General features: G+C 46.7%; 1 protein-coding gene across 13 annotated transcripts in view; it reads right to left on the bottom strand.

The window, feature by feature from the left end:
• Positions 1–19070, bottom strand: part of Ppfia1 (PPFI scaffold protein A1) — a 72984-nt gene extending 53914 nt beyond the window's left edge. For 5 of the 13 annotated variants that reach the window (XM_034524473.2, XM_076914369.1, XM_076914355.1 and 2 more), the window contains exons 1-2: positions 18872–19069; positions 17611–17874 (exon numbers count right to left, since the gene is read on the bottom strand). In XM_034524473.2, coding sequence (XP_034380364.1) covers positions 17611–17874 — 264 coding nt within the window. In that variant the 5' untranslated portion in view covers positions 18872–19069. Of the gene's footprint in view, positions 1–17610; positions 17875–18871 lie in introns of all 13 variants that reach the window. The other 8 variants (XM_034524558.2, XM_076914344.1, XM_076914322.1 and 5 more) reach the window with 3 other exon arrangements.
• Between the last annotated feature and the right edge of the window lie 232 nt (positions 19071–19302).

Consider the following 19302-nt stretch of genomic DNA (forward strand, 5'->3'; position numbering starts at 1 on the left):
TCAGGGGGAGGTGCACACAAGTGTCTCTTAAGACAAACTTGACACCCTACACAGTGCAACTGTGCTGCTAATGGAGTCACTCTGGATGCCTTCCTGCCAAGTTGACTTAAGAATAGCATTCTGACATATGGATCTCCAAACACTGCATCTGAGGGGTATCTAGAGCTACTTCAAAACCTGAGACAATACAAGACATACTGATTAGCATTGTAACATATGCAGAAGACACAGATGGCACACACACCTCAGCTTCAGTGGCCACAAGCAAAAGAGCTTCAGGTCACCGTTTCTGCTTGTATCAGGAATGCCTTAGGACGCCCTGGGTCAGAGTTGCTCCAAAATGAATGGAAGGTTAAGTAGAAAACCAGAACTGAAAGGTGTCTTGCTCTAGAGTTCTCCTGACACTGAGGAACCTGTGTGCCCTGGTATGGCCAGCTCATTACAGCACTTCCTGATGTTCTGCTGACAGCCCAGGAAACACAAATGCTCCAGTGTTCAAGATCACAAAATAATGCAGCTGAACTTGAAAGAAAGGCCCTGGATACTTGTTTATGAAGTTTTCCCTAGCAAGAATGATTGCCTACTGGAAAAGACATAAAGAGACATGAGTGATCGATGGGAGATAAGAAGAAAGGGCTATTGTCAACCCAGGAAGAGTCTGGACATGCCCCATCTCCCTGGCCCACATGGGCAACTTTCTGCTTATGCAAACTGCCCATCACAACCCTCCCACACAAGTTCTCAGGGGCCCACTAAAGTCCTATAAGTAGCCAGCCTCCTGAGAGCTCCCAGCCCTCCAGGCCTCTGCTGCTCCTCCCTCTCTCAGTCCTCCTCTCACAGCCTTCCTGTACCCAACCAGGGATCCCAGGTCCCACTCCACCTCTGCTGCTGCCTCTTCCCACAACCTCTGTTTGTGAGGCACTCAGGTGACATAGGCTTCACCTGCAGCTACTGTAGCACCACCAGCATCTTACTGCATTCTGAAAAACGCAGTGTCAATTGCCAAGCCTGGGCTAATCACCTCGCAAAGTTGAAGTGTCTGCGAATGAAGCCGATGTTCATCCTGAACCTCCAAGGCGGATTCTGAGTGTTTAGGCTTTGTAAACTAGCTTGACAAGCATGCAAGATCACAAGCAGTTTTACCCCATAACTTAACAAGCAGCACCTTAAAAGGAACAGGGCATGAATCTAATCAAAGGCACCATACTAAAGATTCCTTCCTACTTTGTGGTGACACTAAGCTGGACAACAGAATCACAAACTGAAGTGTGAGAGGCTGCGTATGGCCCAGCTGGGGGAGTCTACCAAGTGCACTTGAAGCCTGGCTTCATTTCCAAGACTACAGAGACCAGGCATGGTGGCAGCAGTGGGGAAGCAAAAGTAAAAGGATTGTGAGTTCAAGGTTTGAGACTAGCCTGGGCTTCATGGGACTCTGCTTTAAAGGGGGTAAGGAAAGGGATGGATGGAGAGAAGGAAAGGAGGGAGAGTGGCAGGCAGGCTGGCTTTTTTGTTGGTTTGATACAGGGCCTTACATTAGTCTGGAACACAGTGATCCTCTCCCTTCAGGCTCCTGAATGGAGCTGGGATAATAGACACAAGCCCTGTTAGTTCAAAATTTACTAAGCAAAAAGAAAATGGACAAAAATACTAAGTTAAGTGCCCCATAAGATAAAAAATTATAGCCAGGCAGTGGTGGCACACACCTTTAATCCAAGCACTCAGGAGGCAGAGGCAGGGGGATCTTTGTAAGTTCAAGGCCAGTCTGGTGTACAGAGTAAGTTCCAGGACAGCCAGGGCTGCACACAGAAACCCTGTCTTCAAAAACAAGGAAAAAAGGAGGAAGAGGAAAGGAAGAGGGGGAGGAGGAAGAGGAGGAAAGGGAAGGAAAGGAAAGAAAAATTAAGTTAAATCTATATTTAACTGCTTTATGTGCATGGATGTTTGTATATCACATGTGTGAAGTGTCAGTGAAAGCAAGAGGATTTTAGATCCCTCATACCTCACAATCATGAACCAACATGAGGGTACTGGGAATTGAACCAGGCTCCTCCAGAAGCAAACAGCCAGAGTACTCTTAATCAGAGTCATCTTTCCAGCCCCTAATGTTTTTGTTCTCAGATACATTCATGTTCTTATACATGGGTGCATGCGTGTATAGGAAGGTGTGTACTTATGTGTGTGTGTGCAATGTGGAGGGCAGGGGTCAACCTTTGGTGTCATTCCTCAGGAGCTGTCCATCTTGGTTTTTAAAGACAGTGTTTCTTCCTGGCCTTTAGGTTAGTCTGGTTGGCTGGCAAGACGCATGGTTTCACCTCCCTGGCAATGGCATACCCAGTTTTTGTTTCTATTGTCATTATTTATGTATGGATGTTTTGTCTGCATGTATGTCTGTGCAGAGTCCAGAAGAAAACATCAGATCTTCTGGAACAGGAGTAATAGATTCTTAAAAGCTGCCAAGTGTGCTAGGAATTGAACCTGGATCCTCTAAAAAAATTCATCTCTCTAGCTCAACAACCAACTTTGTAATATGGGTTCTTGGAACTGAATTCAGGTCCTCAAATTTTCTTTCTTTTTCTTTTTTTTTTTTTTTTTTTCTTTTCTTTTTGGTTTTTCGAGACAGGGTTTCTCTGTGTCCTGGCTGTCCTGGAACTCACTCTGTAGACCAGGCTGGCCTCGAACTCAGAAATCCGCCTGCCTCTGCCTCCCAAGTGCTGGGATTAAAGGCGTGAGCCACCACTATTACCTCAGGAGCCCACATCTTTAAATGAGCAACAATGGTATCACTGATGGTTGTGATAAGAAAGAACAACTCTAACTTATCCTCAAAAAGATGACAGTCTCTACCTCACTGTTCTGTGTCATTGCCCCCTTATGCAGTAGAAAGAGATTCTCCAGGATTAAATTGCAACTAAGGACTATGATGGTCTCAAATCACAGAAAAGTATGGTCTCTACATGAAGATAGAAAGCTTTCTGCCTAAATCCCAGAGGCTCTACCTTGCACTAGCAATGTCCAGGCCAGGGTCATCAACTGTTCTTATGTCCACTGTCCAGGTAGGACAGGTACACATTACTGTAGTTAGCTTATACCAGCATCTAGCTCTTCCCAGATGGCCCTGCACAGAGGAACTGCAACTCTACAGAGGGAAGCACAGGCGTACAGAAGGGAAGCATGCAGGGCTGCCCACAAGAATGTGCTTCCCAGCAGGCTCTTTATTCACTGCTCAGCTTTCTTGGAACAAGTATTTCTATCATTTGCACAAGAAAAAAAAAAAGTGCAGTGCAGACTTTGTATTGCTTTGTATTGGTCTATTGCTTGTATTCTAGTCAATACCAATATGGCCACACAGATGCCCATGCTTGTCTGTGTAGAAAAAGACCATCAGAGACCAGAGTGAAAGTAACAAGGGCAGTGATGTGATGGAACTCTGGGAAACACCTGGCCTGACCAACCTTCAGTTCACCTTTAATCACGGGCCTTCTGTGGTAGGTTCTAAAACATGGTCCCTGCCTATAATTCAGTGACTGTGCAGATGTCCACTGGCGATAGTGTCCCCTGGCAAGCTTCCTGACAATCTCAGTGAGGAAGTGGGGTTTACTGCCATGAGGTATACTGATTCGCTCTTCACAGATTTGCAGGCCTGTCACAGTTCAGCTAGGCTGCTTCTATGTGCTGTGTTTTGGCATGCAGCATCTGAGCCCCCTTTCTATGTATGGTCTACCCCCAAGGAGGAGCATGTACCCCTGAGGAATAGCTACTACTCCAACCATGTACTGTCCTAACCTCTGCAGCAAAGGCTGGTCACCATCACTGCTGAAGGGAAAGAAGGCTCCTATAGAGGCAGCCACTGATCCCATGTACCCAGCAGTGTCATTGGCAACATAGGGCTCAAGCTCCAGACCAGCACCTTATACAGACTCTTCACAGAGAGAAAGAGCCACATGGCTCACAGCCTTCCTTCATAAACACCAGTCCTCCTCAAAGGCCTTCAGGTTACTGCTCTGTGAACTCTCCACAGGCTGTCTATACAAAACCTGTCTGGCTTGCAGATTTTAGGCACTGCACTTGGGAACTTCATAGTGGGGGTGCTATCGGAGCAGTGTAGAGTGGCTGCCCCGGTAGTACCCACATTATGGGGGAGGGACTGAAGTTGTAGATGTTCAACACTTTATGGTGTTCACTTATTCCTTCATCTCTGCTTCCTTCACTGATCACATGAACTTCTGGAATCTCAGAGAAATACCTTCTTCACAATGGTTCACCTTGGTGCCCCCAAGAATGAGGCTGTTGATGGCCACCCTATGTGGACTAACTATGAACATCAGGCTATGTGCCGAGCACGTTACACTGCTGTCCTCACAACCTACAGTTAAGGCTTACAGCAAAGAGCAGAAATAGAGCAACATCCCAGACCCACACACTCTTAAAACCTCAAAGTCAAGCGCTAGCATGCAACCCTCCATAAAACACAGAACCAGCACAATGGCGAAGACTTTCTCCACTTCCTATGTCTCAAAGCCTCTTTCCTATACTAGAGACAGGAATGCAGCCCTGTCCGTCTGCAGGAGAAAAGACCTCAACACTACAGGAGGTTGCCTACCTCCCACCTGGCCTGACCAACCTTCAGTTCACCTTTAATCACGGGCCTTCTGTGGTAGGTTCTAAAACATGGTCCCTGCCTATAATTCAGTGACTGTGCAGATAAAAATGCTGAGCCAGAGAGTGCTTAAAGCCATCTGCTTTCACACTTCCACAGCGCACCGAGGACTCCTTCACAGCACAGCTCACCTGAGCCTGGGTGTCAGTCTTCTCTGTAAAGACCCCAGACAGATGTGCCTCTAACACACTTTGATCTGCAGATCTGTTCCTTGTCCTAACTCGGTATGTTGCAGAGAAAGAACCCTAGGCCCCAAGAGATGACAGTACACAACAGAGCCAAAGCCACCTCTCTACTGAAGGGCCCTGTGACTTTCACTCCGCCAGGCTGCCAGGCTGCACAGGCTGCATGCAGCACATGCTCAGTAAAGGGAGAGATGAGGGAGAAGTATGCCCAACACGACATACAAACCAGGGCCCATGGGCATGACATTCTCAAACATCACCTCTACTTCCTCTGTGGTTCCAGTTATCTCAAAATGTACCACAGTTGCAGTCAATGTATTCAATTACCAGGGACTAAGAGCTGACTGGCAGGAAAGGAGACAGCAGTTAAGAAGCAGAGGCACCAGCTGGAAAGAAGGGTATCAGTGAGAAGGGAAGAAGACTAAGGGATGGCAATGGAGTGAACATGATCAAAATGCACTACACCTGAGACATCTAACAACAAGGAACTCTTAAGATTCTGGGCATGGGAGTAGGGGAAAGAGCCAGGCATTTTGGCACACATACACCCTTCATCACAGCACTCAGGAGGCAGAGGCAGATGGATCTCTGTGAGTTTAAGGTAAATAAGGCAAGTTCCAAGACAGAGCTGTTACACAATAAGACCCTGTCTAAAAATATCTCTTCCCCACTGCCGGGGGAGGGGGTAGACTTTGGGTATGAGAGAAACCAACCTCAGACATCAGAAAATCAGCTCATCGGCTTGTGACATTTGTGTGCTATGTCCACCAATTCTCCTGCACTATGCTTTCAGCATAAGGAACACAAAAGCATTAGACTACTCAGTGCCTGGCTCTACCTCAGGTTCTGGCCCAAAGGGGATGGAGAACAGTTGTATGGAAGGACAGAAGGACAACTGAAGACCCTCTGTCACAGAAGCAGCACTGCAGTCCAGTACCATAGGCTGGAGTCACCTGAAGGGTACCACTATGCACCCAATCTTGTCCCCGTCAGAGAGCACTGAAGCCAGACTGCCTGAACTCAGATGCATGCCGCCACTTAGTGCCTACAGAACCCTAAGCTAGGCCTCACTGGGCTATCAAGCCTGTTAGAGCACCATTATAAGCATCAGAGGCTAACCAGGGTCAGAGGCAACCAGTGCACCCCATCTTCCCAGTACCCATGTACTCAGCACAGGGTGTACTGAACTCACAACAGACAAGCAACAAGTGTTTGCTAGATGGAAACCAGAAACCACTATCCATGATCCATCAATAAGAGAACTCAAAGTTCAGGAATGTGTGATGTAACACAGGAGAAAAGTAGGCAGATGTCCTCATGCCTGAGGACACACTTGTCCTTACCACTCGTCCTCCCTGGCCTGGCTGTCACAGGGGAAAAGAGTACAGTGGGATGTACCTGACTAGAAGTGGTGAGAGACATGGTAAGGCATACTTTTAAACTATGCATGCCAAATACTCTCCACTCATCATAAAAAAGAAAGCACACTTAACTATTTGTATAATGCCTTCAAATAACACAAGAACCAAGAAATGCCTTCAAACAACAGAAGAAACAAGAAACCAGCTTGCCTGGCCTCTCTTGACCTGAGCTTAATGCTGTGGTGTAGAGGCATGGGACAGAGCCACATAGCAGCAAAGTAGAAGGCCACACAGAATGCCTTTAGGCCCCTCTAACAACTGTACCTCCAGTTCAGTCACCGAACTGAAGTCCTTTGCATTTTAATTTGCATAAAAGTGCTGCAGCAGACTCCTCAAGTCCATATTCCAACCCATTCAGCACTGCAGGAGGATTTCCTCTGTCACCATCTATCTGACCCACTTTTTCTGAAGTGAAGGAAAAAGAGAGCTCGGGAGTTCCAGAGACCCACTGCTTAAGAGCACTAACTCCTGGCAAGCAGCATTTCAGTTTTCCTATGCGTGATTGGACTGCAACACGCCATCACCATCACTTGAAAGTTATGTCTGCATTAGCCCTGGCACAGTTTAAGCTGCACAGGATGGCGGGTGGTCAGTCCATCTGCAAAGCAGAAAAACATGGAAATGCAGGATATGCTTCAAGCTTCCAAATTTATTTTTGGAGCAAAATGAAATTTCCTCCTCAGAATAAGAATGAGACTCTGTGAAATGCAAAAGGGTGAACTCCACAGTCCCGCCCCTGGCAAAAGGGCCTCAACCCAGCAGCCTGCCAAACCCTTGCTTTTAGCCACAGTTAAAAAGAACAAAACAAAAACAAAACACGCGCGCGCGCGCGCGCACACGCACGCACACACACACACACACACACACACACACACACACACACACACTGGAAACATTTTGTCCACATTACTGGACCCATTACACTAACTGCTCAGGACCCAGTATGACCTATATCCACAGCCACACAACAGTGAGACAAAGCTGCTCTGTCGGCATTCCATACAGTTCTGCCTTGCTAGACATATGCTACCTTGTACCTCTCTGATGGTCTTGATTGTCAACTCTAAGGGATTTAGTCAGCTAGCAGACATACATCTGAGAGGCTTAACTAAGGAGAAAGACCTGTCTGTCCCAAATGTGGGATGCTCCATCCAGTACGATGTGTTCCCATACTGAATAAAAATGGAAAAAGCAGGAAGCCAGATGAATTGAATCCACCATCTCCTGCTTTCTGCTTATGGGTGTAATATGTCCATATGCCTAAGGCTTCATCATGACCCTTCCTGCCTTTATGTAGTGAACCTTCTTAAACTGTAAGCCAAACAAACAATTCCTCCCTTAAGTTGCTTCTGGCCAGTTACCTGCTCATAGAAACAAGGAAAGTAACTAATACAGAAAACTGGATCCAGTGAAGAAGACTGTTGCTGCTAATCTAACCATTCGATTCTCAGGCCATTGAACCTGGTTTGTGTGAGGCATGGGAAAGACTGAAGCTAGAGGCTAGAGAAGCCTGATATGCAGTAAACAGAGCTTAATGAACCACTCTGACAGGAGCTTGAAAGACCAGAATGCTTAAAAAAAAAAAAAAAATATATATATATATATATATATATATATACACACACACACACACAGAGAAGGCCTGACTCAGAGAATAAGGAACTCCTAAGACAGCAGGACCTCTGCTGCTCACTTCACTTACTTAGTTCTGTGGTACAGAGCCAACACAAAGTTTGAGGTTGGGGGGCATTGGGCTTATGAGTCTTTCCCATGCCTCACACAAACCAGGTTCAATGGCCTGAGAATCGCATGGTTAGATTAGCAGCAACAGTCTTCTTCATTGGATCCAGTTTTCTGTATTAGTTACTTTCCTTGTTTCTATGAGCAGGTGCAGAAGAAACAACTGTCATCTTTAGAGATTAGCACCACTGAAGAGGAATTCACAGTCTACACTGGGACAACAGCAAAGATGTCTTGAAAGCAAGGCTTCACCCATATGAAGGCTCCAGGTCATGAAAACTCAGATTCAGACCAAAGTACAGAACTTTTGCTTAAAAAGCAAACGGGGGGGATCACTTGCTCAAAACCAAGGCCAAGGAAAGGTTTCTGTAGGTTCAGCCACAAAGGTGCACAGATGTCACCACAACTGTAATGACAGGGCCAGACCATGTCTAGATCTGGCAGCCCAACTTGGCAACATCACTCATATGGTCTTGCAAGCACGTAATATGCCATGACAAAGAGGGGTCATGGAGGCTGTGCTGACTAGTTTTTGTCAACCTGATACAAGCTAGAGTCATCTAGAAAAGGGAGACTTAACTGAGATTGGGCTGCAGACAAGCCTGTTAGGCATTAATAGTGAGGGATACAGGATACATAGTGGGCTAAGCCCACTATGGTGGTGCCATCCCTGGGCTGGTGGTCCTGGATGCTATAAGAAAGAAGCATGGCTTTCTCTCCATCTCCTATCCACTCTCTCTCCATCTTCTTTCTTTCTGTTCCATGTTCTCAGCCAGCCTCTTCCTCTCTCTCCTCCCTCTGTCCTTCTCTGTCCCTACGCCTTTCCCATAAAATTTCTTTATGCTAGGGAAAAAAGGGAGAGAGAGGGAGAAGGGAAGAGAGACGGAGGGGGATGGGGAGGGGGAGGGGGAGGGGGAGGGGGAGGGGGAGGGGGAGGGGGAGGGGGAGAAGACCGAGCAATCCATAAGAAGCAAGTCAATAAACAGTATTTCCCACCTTGGTCTCTGCATTAGTTCCTGCCCTGATGATTCTTTCATGATCAACTGTTACTCGGAAGTGTAAGATAAAATAAACCCTTTCCTCCACAAATTACTTTTGGCCCAAATTAAGATAGCGGCTTACACCAAATTCCAGAAAGCTTCTGAAGCCAGGCAGTGTGTGTCAGGGCCAGATTCCCCTACAAAGAGTAGTTGTGAAGATGACACCTGCATTGCAGTGGAGATCCCAGATTCCTGGAGACAGAAGATTGAAAGACATCTGCTGAAAAAACCTGCAGGCAGCATGCAGCTCACCAAGACACCAAGACATGTGCTACAGATGACAGAAGTAGGTGTATTCAGCAAAGCTACTGATGCCCTAAGTCCACCAAGTGCCCAGATGCCAGACACGGACGGGCCGAACCTGTCACTTGACTGTCAGATCCTTCCTTGTCATCCTTGTGCCTCCCTTTTAGAGCAGAAATGTTTGCCCTGCACTGATGCATACTAGAAACCTAGTTTATCACTTAATTTTATTAGAAGGGCTCATAGTAAACAACTGCCTTGTTCAGAAGAAACTGGTCTTTTGAACACAGAAACATTAAGATTGTGGAGCCAGCACTTGGCAGGCAGAGGCAGGCAATCTCTGTGAGTTTGTCTATATATCTACATAGCAAGTTCCAGAACAGTCAGAGCTCTATGTAGAGACCTTGTCTCAAAAAAAACAAAAACAAAAAAACAAAAACAAAAAAACAAAAAAACAACAACAACAAAAAAAAAAAAAAAACCAGGAATTGAAGAAATGGCTTCATGGTTAAAAGTGCACAGTGCTCTACCAGAAGACCAGAGTTCAATTTCTGACACCCACATCAGATAGCTCACAAACACCAGGAGCTGTAGCTCCAAGGGATCCAACTCCTCTGGCCTTCATGAGTACCTGCACACACATGAATGTACTCACACAACAGACACACATACACACACATACACGTTATTTAAAAAAAAAAAATCCAGTGTTGTGGTACAAGTCTTTAATCATAGCACCAAGGAGACAGGCACAGATTGCTGAGTTCCAAAGCCATCTGATCTACATGTGGAGTTCCAACACTTTGGAGACAGAGGAGAATCTTGAGTTCAGAAGTTTGAGACAGCCCTAAGCAGCAAAGACAGACCCTATCATAAATTAATAAATGGAGCAATGGCACATATCTTAAACCCAGGCACTCAGGAGGCAGAGGTAGAGGCAGAAGCAGGTGGATCTCTGTGCATTTTGAAGCCAGCCTGGTCTAAACCTACATGAGTTTCACAACTGGGAAGTGACCTGACAGCAGGAGAGCTGATCCTGCACGTTTCAGGAGTTGCAGATAAACCTGCCCCAAGGGTATGAGTGTGGGAGAGTTGGCCCTGCCATCTCCCCTGTGGTGGTACAGACAAAGGAGAGATACCCTCCATCCCCCTTGCCCTAACTACATGCAGCAGGTGGGAGACCTGGTCCAGGGGTCATGAGATCATGAGAGCTGTTCCCTTATCCCTCACTAACTACAGCACTCTGGAGAACAAGCCCTGCACAGCAGAGCTGACCCTGATGGCAAGGGTATGGGCAAGCCAGCCCTGAGGGTACAAGAATGAGAGAGCTGGTCCTGCCACTTGTCTGCCATGCCTTGACATGGATGAAGGAGAGATGCTCCTACCTTGTCCCTTGCTACCTTCAGCAGGCAGAAGAGCTGGCTCTGAGGTCATCAGAGCAGGAAAGCTGGCCCTACCCCTCACCTACTGTACCACTAGGGAGAGCAGGCCCTGTACCTCACCTGGGCAGCACAATAGAGCTAGATCTGGAAGTAGGGTTGCAGGTGAGTCAGCCCCCTGGGTATGAGCTGAAAAAGACAGTCCTGCCTAATCTTCTGTAGCTCGGACAAAAGTGAGATGCCCTCCTCCCCTCCTTTGTCCCTCACCACCTAATGACAGGCAAGAGAGCTGGTTACATGGTCATGAGAGTGGGAGAGTGGGCCCTGGACCTCAACTTGGCAGCAGGGTAGAGCTGGCCCTGGTGAGCCCTCCCCAAAAGAGGCAGAACCAGCAGAATGACCAATTCAGATACTTCTCAGGCCTAAAGCCAGGGCCTTGAACTGGCCCACTAAAACATCAATCCTATAGATGAACTGTTGAAGTGCATGAAGGGGCCAGTCTACAGATCCAAAACTACAGAATTTCCATGACACAGGAATCCCAATGAGGTTCCAGTACTGATAGTGTAACACAAGTCATAAGCCTAGTAACAGACCATTGAGTCATTGCAATGAACATTTACAAGCAAAGAAGTGTGGACAAAAGGGTATCCTGTGGGATACACTACAGCTCCCACAAGGAGAATTTTTTTTTCCTCTGTAATGGGAAGGTTGTAAGGGTGAAGGGTGAGGGTGGGGGTGAGAGATGAATAAAATTGGGGTAAATGATGTGAAAGTCACAAAGAATCAATAAAAAGTTTTAAAAATTAATAAATGGGGCTGGGGAGATGGTTTAGGGTACTTGCTGCTCAGCCTGGGAACCTGACTTGATCCCCAGAGCTTATGGTGAAGAGAACCGAACCTAGAAAGTTGTCCTCTGATTCACTCTCACACACAATTAGTCCATCATTAACTACAGAAAATTTTAAATAAGTAAGAATGAATACACTTAACTATGTATCAAATATATATAATTATTTTGTTAGTATGGCCATACTAAATCAAATTACTTAAAACCCAGTAGTGGTTTGAAAAAAAATTATTATTTTAACTAAACATTCTTAATATATATTTATTTTCAGCCACTTCCCCCAAAACCAGTAAGAAATCCTGTTAGCAATGTTCAAGAGGCTGGAGCTGAAACTTCTATAACTATGTAACTTCTACCTATATACTTCATAGGCTAGAGAGGATCACCTCAAAGGAAAGGGGAAAAAAACCTTCATTCAAAAGGTTACTAAATTATTTTATTAGTAAAACTATTTAATTTATGTATATACTACTTTTGTTTTGCTTTGTTTTTTAAGCAGGGTCTCCTATAAGGCTGACCCAAGCTCCCTACTTAGTCAAGGTGACTAAGCTTTTGAACCCTTCCATTTCCAGTCCCACGTGCTGGGATTACAGACATCTGCCACTGCATCCAGCTTTTTTCCCCTAGATTGTGACCAGTTGCAAGGAGCACAGGCCCCAGATAGCAACTTTGTATTATTTCCCACAAAAGGAGCGAGGGCTCTAAAGGAAGGTTTGCTACCAGGCAGGAAAGAAAGTACTAAGTAATCCTGGGACACATTTTGTGCCAGAAAGCAACTTAACACTCTAAATGGTGCTTTGGCAGAAGGACCCAGGGGCCAATCTGGAGGATTTGAACAAGTCCGAGCCCAGCCTAGGCTACATGAGACCCTGTCTCAACCAAAAGGAGCTGTCAACTTAGCAAAAGCCAGAATGTGGCATTTCTGTTGCTAGTTTGTTCTGGAGGCTAGGGAAGGAAGCTAGGGCCACACACCCTAGGAAAAGCCCTCTACCACTGAGCTGCATTCCAGCCGGAACATCAATATTTTGGAATATCTTTGGAGTCAGCAAAACCATTGTCTCTTCACAGATAACAGGCAGAGGGCAGGAAAGGCCTGAAGGAGGGGTGTCACACTCCCCAACAGGCTACCAGACAATAGGCATGATCCACACTGGGAGTCAGCAGACACAGAAAAGTGATGCAGTTTTAGCTTGAGAACTAGGATGATCTGTGGGCTGACATTTAGAAAGACCATGACATACGGCTGAGTGTGGCTTACTTGGTAGAATACTTGCATGGACAAAACCTCTGAGTCTGATCCCCAGTAGCACATAAACTGTGTGTGGTGACACATGCCTGTAGTCCCATTTTAAGATCCTCAGCTAGCAAATTAGAGGCTAATCTGGGCAACAAACTGAAACTCACCTGATCAACAGAGATCAAGTCAAAACAAAACAAAACAAAAACAAAAACAAAACAAAACAAAACAAAAGCCAGTTCTATTTAGGAGCTAGAGATATGGGTCAGCAGTTTAAGAGCACCTGGCTACCCTTCCAGGAGACCCAGGGTTCAATTTCTAGCACCCACATGGTGTCTCACAACCACATATAACTCCAATCCCAGGGAATCCAACACCTTTTCTGGTCTTCAAGGGTACTGCATGCAGGTGGTGAATAGATATCCATGCAGAAAAAATAACCATACACATAAAACTAAAAAAAATGTTCAAGACAGTATTTTTTAAATGAGCCAGTTCTATCTCAACACACCAATAATAGTTACATAGCTGTGTCCTGTCTGTAGACTCGAAGAGCAATGCAGAAAAGACACTGGCCCCATAGAGATCTGTAGATTAGGCATTCTCACATATAAAACCCCAGTCATGCAGACTGATTATATGTGACTATGAGTGCTTGCATGGGTGTGTGCATGCATGTGTTTGTGTGTGTGTGTGTGTGCGCGTGCGTGTGTGTGTGTGTGTGTGTGTGTTGGCACACATGCAGAGGTCAAACAATAACTTTGAGGAACTGCTTCTCTTCTTCCACCATGAGTTCCAAGGCAAGGCTCCAGGCATGTGAAGAAGCACTTTAACCCACCAAGCCTCTCTTTGGCCCAAGCAGATTTCATGAGCCAGACTTAGAAAATCTTAAAGAACAAAGGTAAAAAATTTAAAATATCAGATCTCAAGACAACTTCTGCAGTCATCCAGTCATTTGTGCAAAGATGGCAAAGATATCACTGGAGCAGAGGAGCTACCCATCCACTTCATCACTCTACCACTGAGTCACACCCTAGCTCAAGACTGCAGATCAGGACACAGTAAATAGTACTTTGGGTCTAGTAGGGATTTGACAATTTGACTTTTCTTTTCTTTCTTTTTTTTTTTGAGACGGTTCACTCGGTAGTCCTAGCTAGCCTGGAACTTACTATGTAGACTAGGCTGGCCTCACCCTGGAAGCTGGGATTAAAGATGTACACTACCAGCCTGGCCTACACAAAATATTCTTTTTTAATTACTTAGGTGTATGGATGTTATAGAAAGTTATGAGCTGCCATATGGGTGCTGGGAATTAAACCTAGGTCCTCTAGAGTATCAGCCAGTGTTCTTAATCACTGAGCTAACTCTCCAGCTCCTAAATTAAATATTCTTGGGCTGGAGAGATGGCTCAGTAGTTAATAGCTAGGCTCACAACCAAAACTAAATATTCTTGGAGGGTGGGGGAGGAACCAAAATCAACCAATTGAATTGCATTAAAATTTAAAACTTTTCCTCATAAAAGGATATTACTGAGTTGGATGTGGTTACACACCTGGAATTCTAGCACTTGAGAGGCTGAGGCAGGATTATCAAAGGTGTGAGCTATCCCCTGGGCTACATAGCAAAACCTTTATATAGGAATGTTTGTGAACATATCCCCTGGGCTACATAGCAAAACCTTTATATAAGAATGTTTGTGAACATATATGTCTACATATGAGATACTACAGAGGGAAAAGGCAAACACAAGAGTATAAAAGCAAACTTCCAGGCTGGGGAGATAGCTCAGTGGGTAAAGTACAAGTGCCTGAGTTCTGGTGCCCAGCATCCAATTAAAGGCCAGGTGTGGCAGCCATAATGCCTGTAATGCTAGTGCTGGCAAAGCCAAACCAAGCCAACCCCAGAGGCACAAGCCAGCTACTCTGACACCACCAAGCTCTGTGCTGAACAAGACTCTGTCTCAAAATAATAAGGGACCAGACAGATGGCTAAGCAGATGGGTAAGAGTACTTGATGCTCTTGCACAGGCCCAGGTTCAGTTTCCAACACCTCCATGGCAGCTCACAACTGTCTGTAAATCCAGCTCCAGAGAATCCAATTTCTCTTATCTTCACAGGCTTCTGTACCCACATGGTACACATACATACACTTAGGCACATACACATATAAGACAAAAATAAATACTAAAAAACTAATGTAGAGAGCAGTCAAGGAAGACACACAACATCAAACTCTACCTTCCACACAGATGTGCACACATGTGTATGAGCATCTGCACTCAAATGCGTGCACATACAGGAACACATACCAATATGTACACATACACACAAAAATAAATTTTTAAAAAAATTTTTCTTTTACTGAGATGTGGTTGCACACACCTTAATCTCAGCACTGAGCAGCAGAGGCAGGTAGATCTCTGTGAATTTGGGGCCAGCCTGACTTACATAGGGAGTTCAAGGATAGTCAGGGCTATGTAGAGAGATCATGTCTCAAAATCAACCAACCAACCAAACAAACAAACAAAAATATCTTCTATAGATCTATGTACAGAGAATGTATAAAGAACTCCAAACTAGGGGCTGGAGAGATGGCTCAAAGGTTCAGCGCACTGGCTGCTCTTCCAGAGGTCCCGAGTTCAATTCCCAGCAACCATATCATGGTTTATTAACCATCCACAATGAGATCTGGTTCCCTCTTCTGGCCTGCAGGCTTACATGCAGACAGACCACTGTGTATACATAATAAATAAATCTTTAAAACATAACAAACAAAAAACTTCAAATTAGAAACAGAAAATCTAATCAACAAACAAGAAATAAAAGATCGCTCAGCACTCATGTGCCTACTGAGAAGCTGCTACGCTGCGGGTGGTTACAGTCAAGAAGCCACCTCTCCACCTGGAGCTTTGCAGCACATAACAGTTTCTCACACTGCTGATGGCCATGTGGTTGGACCAACTGTCACCACAGCCACTTTTGGCAGCAACTTCTGAGGCTGGTATCTACTACAACTACACTCCTTAGAACACTCCAACATTACACACCACATCTAGTTCTGCACCTCCCCAAGTGCAAAAGTATCCTCGGAGATTAAGACCAGGATCAGCCTCAGGGGCCCTGACTGAAGAAGGAACAGGTAGGGCCCATCTACACAGAATGCTGCAGGGCAAGTAAAGGTGGGTCTCACAATTGTCCAGGGAAGGGTCAAAAGACAAACACTGATTTCCTATAGAAAGTCAAGCATATGCACAGGAACCAATAGTGAAGAGCTGGACCACATTAGCAGGGAGAACAGTCACGGATGGCAGGAAGCAGAGCGGATTTTCATAGGAGGCATGGTCCTATCCATCACTTGATCCAAGCTCTCCGAGCATCACTGGAGAGCTGGCTGAGGCATTCACTTATGGCCCGTGCAGTCCTCATACATGCTCTAGCATAAGGACACTGACTCCAGCGTACACACATGCCCATCTGGTCACATTTTTAGCCACCAGAGGCTCCTGATTCCAGGAAACGAATAGTCTAGAACAAGTTTACTCTGTGACACAGACTCGGGTCAGATATGAAGTAACTGTGGACACAAACATGTCCTACATTTGATGAGGCACTGCAGAGCAGGAAGCCAGCACAACCTGGCAACAGGCTTACCAGCAGGTGAGACGACTCTCACTGCCTGAAACTCACCACCCACAACACCCATCAGCTCTGTGTCCCCTGTGCCTATTCTTTCAAAAAACCTAAATGTTGACCAACCACTGATGCATACATACTTGAGCTGCCACAAACCCAAGTGCAAAGTAGAGCAAGCAGGACTCACGGCATCCTGAAAGCCTCTTGAGCATGAGGCAACAAAATCTGACCTAATTAACCTGTTCATTCCTAAGACTCCAGGAAGAAAAGACAACTCTCCAGCCACCAAACAAAAACCCTCAGCACACAACACTAACACCAAATTACTGTTTCTAAAAAGGACATTCAAACATTTAGTCCCATCTCAGAACTGACTTTACAGCTGAGAGCTGCAGCAAGGCAGTCATTACTGACTTGCTAACTGATATCTGCAGACACACCACAGAGTGCAGATTCCTTGAGCACCATGGAGACACCCATCGTGAACGAGTAAAGTGGGCTGTCAGCAGGAATCTAAGCAGTCCCTGCTCCACGTGCCTCTCACCTTGGGCTTTGCTGGCTATACTGCCTTCTCCTTCCTGTACGACTGCCTCTGCATTTAACTCCAAGAGACGAGGTTCTAGCATACCAGTCCAACTGTGATACTGAAAGCTCAGTAGGCATTTCAAGCTCTCAAAGTCTCATCTGCCTGGGAAGAAGAGCCTCAGGATTCAATTTTCAATCTTTTCTCCAATGAAACAAAGTTTAGTTACAGCTCACAAATGTTCTGGAGAAAGTCTATATAGACTTTCCCCATGAAATGAGTTCTATTTATCCACAAGATTTCCCTAAGAAATTGGAACTCCACGAGATAGAAACTAGAGGTAAGACACACAACCCCTGAGATCCACTCCTCACAGGTCCACAGCAGGCAAGGACAAGTCTAGGACAGAACGGGAGACCCTACAAAGCTCAATTGCTTCATAGCCCCCTGTCAAAAGCACGGAAGTACTTTCCCAAATCTAGGCAGTTTCCCAAAGAGGCATGAGAGTGCAACGGGTGGTCACACAGCTTTGGAGAATACCCATTTATTCCTAAATTGAATTCCTGAGAATTTTATTGGTGCTCAGAAAACATCAGAACCATCACTTCCCAAGTGGTTACACAAAACAGCTAAATAGATTAACAAGACCATCCCTCAGACATTTAACGGCAGACACTTTGATTTCAGTTTGATGGGGGCATACCTGTGGAAGTGCAGTGTTGAGCTGCCTCTGCAAAGAATCTCTTTCATGACCAACTTCATGCAATTTTCCCTGGGTTAACGCCAGTGTTTCTTGTGTCTCCCTCAGTGTATCCAGAAGGCGGTCTCGTTCTTCCAGCATGGAAACCATGAGCTGCTCAAAATGCGAATCAGCCTCTGGCTGTGAAGGGGAGCCTGACCCATGGCTCCCACCTCCTCCTGGGGGGCCTTCTGCTTCACTAATGGTCGGCATCACCTCGCACATCATCTTGAAAAAGGAAAGATACAAACCACAGTCAGTAGGTGCAGAACACAAGTATCCACAAACCTGCAGCTTTCTAACCACCACCTGTGGCTAGTGAGAAAAAGGCTGACAGCCCCATAGCTGTCAGAGCCGATCATCCACTCTGGATGCACACTCTAGGAAGTAGCATGCACAGGCCAATATGAAGAGCAGATTGTTGGAGAAAGTCCTGGGAGTAAGAGGGACTGGGAAGCTTACCTCCAACCAGTGGGGTCTGTTTAAAATCCACACTTAATAGTTGAAGACAGTGAATTTCTGCTAACTTATTTTGTTCTTTCCCCAGGAAGAAAGATTCAAAACAGTCCCTCAACCACAGAAAGAAGACTGGAAACTGACAAACACCAGCACTATGGATCCAAGCATCTTCCAGGAATGTGTGCAGTCAGCTCCTGGGAAGGACTGCCAGGCTCCCTGACTTGAGAGGCTGGATATCTGGTGATCATCGGAAAAAGCAACTGGATTGGCTTTTTAAGGTCTGGACAGAAGTGTTTTGCAAAGGCCTGCTGCTGTGTAACGGTTGGTCAGCCAACCTAACTTACATAAGTTCATAGTCAAAGACGAGGAAAGAACAGAAAGAGAAAATATACCACACTGGGAATCTAGGAAGTCGGGACAACAGAGCTAGGTTAAAAAAAGAAGAAGAAGAAGAAGGGAAAGGTGAGATGGAACTAGAGATTGCATGCTGTCAGGGTACAGGGTGAGGGATGAAGAGAATGCGCTGCAGGTGCATCTGACCAGGACCCGCTGACCCGTTCTGGCTCAGCTGACCCCAGCCTCACTGCCCCCAACCTCACTGAGTCTGGCCAATCTAAGCTGACTCGGACCTAACTGCTATCAACCCAGTTTGGCCAGGCTAACCGCAACTCTGTTGACCCTGCTGACCCCCGCCCGCTGACCCCACCGACCCGGCCCCGCCGACCCTGGCCCGCCACCCTGCGCGGCCCGCTCCGCCCGCCCTCACCTTGGCCGGCGGGCGCGGCTCCGGGGCTATGCGGCGGCCTTTGGGCGGCGGCCGGCTGCGGGCCGACCCACGCAGCCCCGCGGCTGCGTCCTCGCCCGGCCCCCGGGCCCGCCGCCCCGCTCGTCACGAAGGCCGGCCCGCCGCCGCGGGACACTGGCGAGTGCAGAAAACCGGGCCCGGCGCGTCGCCGGCGTCAACGTGCCCGACGTCCGGCGCGTCGGCGCGAGCGTCAGCACCGCCCCCTGCGGGAGAGGTCGGCCGCTGAGCCGTGCGCATGCGCCAGCTCCGCCGTAGTGGGCGGCCGGCCCATCCAGAGCTCCAATTGGCTATTGCTAGCTTTAGCTCCGCCCCTCCCCCGGCAGGCCAACCCCCGCCGAGACCGGGCAGCGGGTGGAACCACAGGTAAAGAACTCTGGCAGGTGTGCGCCGCT

This window comes from Arvicanthis niloticus, chromosome 1 (assembly GCF_011762505.2).
Source record: "Arvicanthis niloticus isolate mArvNil1 chromosome 1, mArvNil1.pat.X, whole genome shotgun sequence".
Taxonomy (NCBI): Eukaryota; Metazoa; Chordata; class Mammalia; order Rodentia; family Muridae; genus Arvicanthis; species Arvicanthis niloticus.